The 7636-nt window shown below is 35.8% G+C and overlaps 1 protein-coding gene across 1 annotated transcript; it reads left to right on the forward strand.

The window, feature by feature from the left end:
- The first annotated feature begins 1068 nt into the window (after positions 1-1068).
- Positions 1069-5901, forward strand: LOC133788712 (uncharacterized). The gene is made up of 6 exons (XM_062226293.1): positions 1069-1278; positions 1812-1874; positions 2086-2158; positions 2977-3017; positions 5298-5357; positions 5506-5901. The coding sequence occupies exons 1-6, from the start codon at positions 1213-1215 to the stop codon at positions 5569-5571; spliced, it is 369 nt and encodes a 122-aa protein (XP_062082277.1). The 5' UTR covers positions 1069-1212; the 3' UTR covers positions 5572-5901.
- The last annotated feature ends 1735 nt before the right edge of the window (positions 5902-7636 follow it).

A 7636-nucleotide genomic window follows, 5' to 3' on the forward strand; every position in this document is an offset into this window, starting at 1 on the left:
ATTGGGGAAGTGGCGTGTCAAGAGCTTGCTTCTGCGTGGAGGCATATGTCAAAGGCGTGCTCCTAAGGTTTTGTAGGGTGTCAGTGGGATCTTCGAGATTCTACATTCACTTCTTCTCGTAAGAGTGCTCACAATTCCTCTCGAGGACTTCTAGTGATGCAAGGTGGTCCACCGAGTAAGGATCCTTTTTTTGGGGCTTTGTCCAATCTTGACTTAAGCTATGTCCTTCTCGTTCGAAAGGCGGGCGATGATATACGCAACTTTTGTTTGATCTATGTTGGTTCTCACAAAATGGATGAGAGGGCGAGTTAATGAATGTGTCTCGTTTTCTCTGGTGGTTCTAGTTGAAGTATCTTCTTTTAACACGAGAGGTCAAGATTGTTTCTAACTTATCTCGTTGATCTCCTTCTTCATGTGAGCTCCATGGTGAGTTTCTTGTTGGGCGTTCTCGCCCTGAGTGAGGTGATTAGCCTGATGAAGATCCAAGATCTATGCTCTTTGGGGTATGTAAGCAACTAGCTATTAACTGGTTACAATGGCTAGTCGTACACACTCTAAAGCTTGATAAAGCACTGGAAAACTGATGGTTGTCATTCCTCAGCCCACTTTGGGACAATATGATTTCTCATGGAGAGTCTAGGCTTCTTTATAATGCCATTGTAGAGCTTATCTCCCTCAAATGGACCCAATGGACATCTTGTTTCTTTATGATATTTTTTGGGTACAACAATTTATATTAAAATGAGCAAAAAATTATTTGGCTGACTTAAGTATACTGATTTTATAGCAAACTTTTTTTTTTCTTTAAACTAACAAAGCAAAAGATGACTTATGACTGCGTCAAAAATGGTGAAAGAAGGAATTTTGCTGCCAAAAAAATTACTTTGTGACTTGATAAGTTAAACCTTTTACACTAGTTTTGCCACAAATTTTCCCAAATAAAATAGACAAAAAAGAAAAGAACAGGGATTATTTAAGAATAGCATTTAGGAACTGAGGGATATTTCTATAATTTTAGCTAGACGTAGGGACCAAAATAAAATAAACTTTCTTTTGAAAAATAAGAGAGGTGGTGTTACAGAACAGAAGTAGAGAACAGAAACGGTGGGTCCGCTTCGAGTGTTTGGCAGAAGAGAAACTCAGAAGAATACACAAGCAAAGTTCCGCTTCGACAAGAAAGGGAGAACTAGGATTTTACAGTGAGGAAAAGCTATGGACGAGCATGAATTTCGACGTATCTTGGATCTCTTCCCCGTCGTCCGATCCCGAGATTTTGTTGTAATGATTCCCACACTCACTATCTCTGACCTTTTTTTCCCCTTCAAATAAATACTTGAGGCAAGAGATTGATTAAATTGAGTGGTCTGTATAGCTTCTCTGGGTGTATACAAAATCTAAGAGATTTATGGACCTATACTTACCCTTAGTCTTAGGGTCATTTTCTGAGATAAACTAATTTCTTGCAATTCTAATTCTTCCACATGAAATGGGGGCAAACCAATTTAGCGCAACATGAAAATGAATTTTGTATTACTTTTTTTTTTTTATAAAGAACTTTCTTAAGATGTAGAATGAGCTGCAGCGAGTGGATTCTACTGACTTATTAAGTTTACCAGGAAAATGGTTTAGTGTTGGTGGTGATTCCTGAATTTGAAGTAGGTTGTTCAAGTTAGACATAAATTTAAGTTACAATGCAATGTTTAAACTTTATGAAGTTTTACCCTGTACTGACTTGTATATGAATGCACTCTTTTTTATTTATTTTTTATCTATGAACAATGTACATGTAATCACTCCTTAATTGAATGCAGTTTCAGGTTGAATCTGAATCATCAAGTAGACAATCATCTTCTAAGCCGCCGCAGAATGAAGAGGTACTGCTTAATTTAATTGAATGCACTCTGTAATTTTTTTGTTTCGAGAGTTACAGATATTGTACACTATGTTCTTGTATTATGAACCATATTTATAATACAAGTAGCGTTGTTTTGTTTTAAAAAAATTAATAAATTTGTTGTGGAGAAATTTGTTGTATGTATATGTGTATATGTTTGTTAATTGACATTAATGCTATTTTTGTAACAGCTAAAAGATTGGCAAGACGCATGGGAAGAAGGAGGTAGCAAACAAGTTGAAATCAAAGGACCTGATCATAATGGTGTGCTTTCACTTGTAGAACTTTTATTTAAAGAAATCTCTATGCTTACTGTCTAGTCTAACTAGCGTAATGAGACTTATGTGACTTGGCAAATGCCGGATATCCTTTTATTTTATTGCTTTGGCCTAGTGACTGGTGACCATATTTTTACTTCTTATTAGTCTTTCTGCACCACTTCTGTGTACTAGCTAGCTTTTGCATATTTATCATTAACTAAGAACCTGGGTTTGTTCATGGTTCAGTGTGATAACCTCTTATGAGACTCCTGATTCAGCATATCAATGTCGTGTACTCTACTCATTACACAAATACATAAAGAAGTGAATATTTCATTTACCTGGACTTGCTGCCCTTTTTCAAAGTTTCTCTTTTTGGGGCTTCTTGTAGGCAATTTTCTTTGTTTGAAAAGAAAAGAACAATGTTTCAGTTAATTGATTCCCTTATGTGACAATATATTTTTCATTTCCAATCATGCCTGAGTTTCAAAAGTCTTATGGTGATCCTTAGGTTATAAACTGTTTCTTAACTCTGAAGAAGTAAGAACTACTTGACATGGCTGAGTAAATGAATTGGGGCTTCAAGTTGGTAGAAATGATCAAGCAGTACTCATTCCAATCTACTTTCTTTCATAAATTACTTCTTCATCTTTTATTTATTTTTTAATTATTAATTTTTTTTTCAAACTGTGTTTCATTTTGCTTTTTAACCAGTTACATAAAGGTGACATTAATACATTATAACTAAGAAAAGTTCTTCACTTGTTAATTTATAGTACATATTTTATTTCTATATGCTTATGTGGATGTGAAATTGAACAGAAGCGTTTTGGAAGAAGCTCAAGTCAGCTGTTGCGAGAAAGGTATGTTCAGCTTCAGGTTTTAATCATATTGATTTTAAATATATATATATATATATATATGCACATCTCATCGTCGACCCATAAATGATTATTTTAATATTAACTATTAAATTAAGATCAATGTCTGTATAAATGCACATCTCATCGTCTGCTTGTAAAAAATAATAATAATAAATTAACAATAGACAGCACAATTCTCCTATGTATTAAACATACACTTCAAATTTTTGTCCACTTTCTAACCTCTATAGAATACATTGGAGCATATCAACCAACATGTCTCTCATTATCAGCACCAGTAAATCACCACATTTGAAGTGATTTGAATCTTATCAAATTTCCCCCCTCAAATCTTATCAAATTTTCTGATGTGATTTGAAACTAGTGAATGTCTAGATAAATGTGAGACACCATTCAATTTAGTTGACTTTTCTCCTTGATGAACATTTGGAAAATTGAAAACATCTTTGGAGTTATTATTATGAGCAAAGTTTGAGTTGGTAAGAAACATGATATGGGAGTTTCTTTAACGTAAAAATGATGTGCTACTGGCTAACATATGCTGGTGTTCCGTAGTTCTAATCTGGTACGTGGTAGAGACAGATGTTGAAGTTCTGTGATTTAAGCTGGCAGTAAAAACTTTCTGATAAACACTACCATTAATATTAGATTTACTTACGAGGGATATGAAAGGATATAGAGTACATTTTGTTGAATTGTTCTGTACTAGGTCAGTATTTTTGGCGAGTTTCTGTGGTTTGCTGGGGGGTTTAGGGTGGGGTAATAGTAGCAAGGGAGTTGGGGCAAGCATATTTTTGGTGAAGTAGACTTTGTACTAGAGTTGAGCTTGGCCCTTGGGCAGCCTAACAGTAGCTTGTTCTTTTCTTCCCGATTCAATAAAGAGTACAACAATTCTTATCTTTCTACTTGTTGACGCGGTTCTTCGCCAACAGGTAATTAAGAAAAGAAGAGAAATGGATTAGTGTTTATGTTGAACCGAAATAGATGAATGATCTTGGAAATAAGATGGTGACACAAAATACTTTTTTTTAAGTGGTTCAAAGGTTAAAATCCTTCTACTCCACTAGTCAATATTATTGCTAAATGCTGGATAATCTTTTACAGGATATTTCTTACAATAGAGAATCCAACCCCTTTTAACTCCCAGGGTCTCCATATTTATAGGAGAAGACAACTGGGAGTTGGTAAGAAGGTCATCCCGTGACCTTCTTACCTATCATGTCAACTCTGTGACATTCATGATTAATTCTTAAACCTGACACATAAGTGTGGTCAAATCAATAGGTAAGGGGATAATGAGCCGCACGGCCCAACCCAGCCATGGGTGTCTGAATACGCACGTTCACGCTGCATGTCCGAGAAGTCAGGGATATATCAGACACGTGATGTCTGATATATGCATGTTTACCTTGCGTGGTTGACTTTATAAAGGGTCATAGCCTCCAACTCTAGCTCGTACCACGAGCTGGATACTTCACTCGACCTGCGGCCTTCTGAGTCCGGACTCAGTCTTTAGGCAATCTTGGCGAACCCTTAGGTTACCTCGAGCTAAGGAGTAGGATCTTTTGGTGGCAGTTTCGGTCTTGGGGATGTCCACATGGTAGTCATGATTAGGCCGCAGCTTAGCTTGCTAATCAGCCCGTGGGAAAATCAGGGCATACACTACTGTTCTTGTGATCTGTGTGTGAGTGCTACGCTCTGTCATCTTCAGGCCCTTAATCACAACTTATGAAGTTTATTGCATAGGTTTATTACTATTTTTTTATTTCCTCCGATGGTGGGCATGCTATTCTGCATGTCAGAAATTGGGATATTTACACATTTATACCTTCACACTTGTAAAATAAACAATGGATTCCTACCAATTAATCTATTACATCACTAGTAAAACTAATACTAATAAAAGAAGTTCTTCACAGAAATTGGCAATTATCTTGATTATAGAGATTTCTAGTAGGTATTCTAGGAGTTTTCTTGTTTCATTAGCCCTTACCCTTAGCATATTGTTAGAGACACGCTATAAAATGCTTCATAGTACTCAAAGGTAATAATTACCTTTGTGATGGAATGTTGAGCTTCTTATGTTCTCCTATGGTGGCATAAATCTCTCCTCGTAAGACGTTTGATTTCATCATCTGAAAATTGAAAAAATACTAAAATAGAGAACTAATTCCTCAGAAGAATTAAATATTGCAAATGTGCACGAAAAAGCAGTGGAAACAATATGGTTATAATAACTACTGATGCTCAATTATGTAGGTTGGTGCAGCAGACGCAGAGAAATTTTGCAAGACATTTCAGCGAATTCATAATAAAGTCGTAAGTATTATTTGTACGATCATTTTTAGGGACCATAGCTGCTTTCTCCATGTTGCTATAAATGCCGAGTCCCCTATACTTACATTTTAGACTTGAATGTACTTCTGACTGAGGCCTTTCTTTTTTTCCTTTTATCTACATATTTCAGGTTAATAAAGAACTGAGTTCAGAGGCTGCCCAAAGCTTTCTAAAATTGTCAATTTCTGACAAATAGTTTAAATCACGCTCTGTACATTTGTTTGTCCATTTTGTTTTTAAATTATAAATGGCAGAGCCGGACATTTCCGCTTGTGTGCGGAGGTAATAGTTATTTGGATCAAATTTATGACTATTAGAACAAGTAATGGAGAGGTAAATTCAATGGAAAGAGAGTTTATGTAGGTCTCACAATTTTAGTTTCTAAGAACATTATAACACTCTGAAACTGAAACTGTGTGTGACAATAGAATGAGTACTTCGTCATTGTCAATGCTCTTGTATACACAAGATAATATTTTAACTGAGACATATTAATCAAAACTATAAGATTTGTACTTTGATCAAATTTTGTCATGATTTGAACATTTCACTATTCATACTTAATAGTGTCTAATATTACTAAAAAATCATAGCACTATTAATCTTTTCAATTTAATGCTAAACATTCATTTCATACCTAAAATACTCCTCTCATTATATCAAAAATCTTAAAACCTTCTTTTCATCTCTCTTCTCTCTCTCATTCTCACAAAATTCTCCATAAAACTCACGAATTTGTATGATTTTCTTGCCGAAATCGTTGTTAGTAATCTTCATTGTCTCTGTGAAGTCACCAATATCAAAGGGAACATCCATTTTGAGGGTTTTTGGAGGAAAAAAATTATGGGTAAGAAGATTGTTCATTTTATGTGTTGGGTATTATCTGTTTACATTTTTTTTTGCTATTTTGAACAGATTTGAGCCTATATTGGTATGTTTTTTTGAGTTTTTTTTAGAGATTTCGCGATCTGTGTTTTTATGAGTTTTCTGCAATTTTTTTTGCTCGATAGGAGCTCGATAACGGTTCGATAGGGGCTCAATGGTATGTAGAAGAATGTTCTTTTATGAGCTCGATGCTACTCGATATAGTTCGATTATAGCTCGATAGTTTTAGGCTTTGTTGCTCGATTGTGCTCGATGGCAACTCGATAAGTGTTCGATTGGACCCTAGAATATTTGGTGTAGTTGTTTTATCGATATGTGCTCGATAAGAGCTAGATAGAGGCTCGAGAATTGGCAGATGGGTATGTAATGTTAATAGTTCGATGCTGCTCGATTGTGGCTTGATGGTGATTACTCAATAGTGCTCAATAGGGGTTCGATGAAGGTTTTGGTTAGGTTTATGTTCGGTTTAAGAACTTTTAGCTCGATAAGAACTCGATAAGCTCTCGATGAGAGCTCGATGGTAACTCGATAGAGTTAGATTGAAGCTCGATAAAACTCGATAATATTCTTTTTTCATGACTTTGTGAAAAATTGACAGTTTTTTTTTTAACAATTTCTATGTTTTTTTTTTTGTTCCAACATAAGTTCCATTGTCTACGTTTTTTATCCTACAATGGTGTTTGGGAATTACAAGGGAATAAGTGGATTTTCAAGGACCCTCAATGCATGGTGGTACTGATGGAGGATACTGTAACGTACTTGCAACTTCTTGACATATTGCACAAGGAACTTAAAGTTGATAAATAGATGTATGAGTTGAAATTGGAGGTTCCTTACACATGCGACGACCAATCGTTTACACCCATTCATGTTGGAAGTGATCTTGGTGTCTGTGCATTCTTAAGAGTAACATCTAAAGAAATGTTAGCCTTGTGTGTCACTCCTGTCAAGAAGATTGTCATTACAGATCCATATTTCCACTCCCGAACCTGAGGGAGCAGCCAATACTTTCGGAGGTCCTATTGGTGATATGAGGGACAACCAGTATGAGTAGGACCCCTATGTGAATGACGATTCAGTAGCTGAACATAATGAGGACTCATGGTACGATTTAGAGGCATATTATAGTGCAGAAGTGACGATTGAGATGTTTGATGATTTGCAAGTTGAACAAGTACAAGAACAGCTAGTACGCCCTATTGCACAGACAAACCCACCAAGTCAAGGACGTCGAACACCTGGCACTAGCTCTAGTCGTCCTGGTGGAATAGAATATAACAATACCTGGAACGTTCCAATATGTTCAACAGAAGATTATAAAGATGGAGTGCTCCCATGTTTACAAAAAAAGATATCATGGCCTCTAGTCGATCTGA

This window comes from Humulus lupulus, chromosome 7, assembly GCF_963169125.1.
Source record: "Humulus lupulus chromosome 7, drHumLupu1.1, whole genome shotgun sequence".
NCBI classification, from domain to species: Eukaryota; Viridiplantae; Streptophyta; class Magnoliopsida; order Rosales; family Cannabaceae; genus Humulus; species Humulus lupulus.

Excerpts from the sequence above, each read along its gene's own strand:
- LOC133788712 (XM_062226293.1), top strand. The coding sequence starts at position 1,213 with ATGGACGAGCATGAATTTCGACGTATCTTGGATCTCTTCCCCGTCGTC. Across the intron at positions 1,279-1,811 it reads TCCGATCCCGAGATTTTGTT|TTTCAGGTTGAATCTGAATC; the intron begins GTAATGATTCCC and ends AATTGAATGCAG. Across the intron at positions 1,875-2,085 it reads AGCCGCCGCAGAATGAAGAG|CTAAAAGATTGGCAAGACGC; the intron begins GTACTGCTTAAT and ends TTTTTGTAACAG.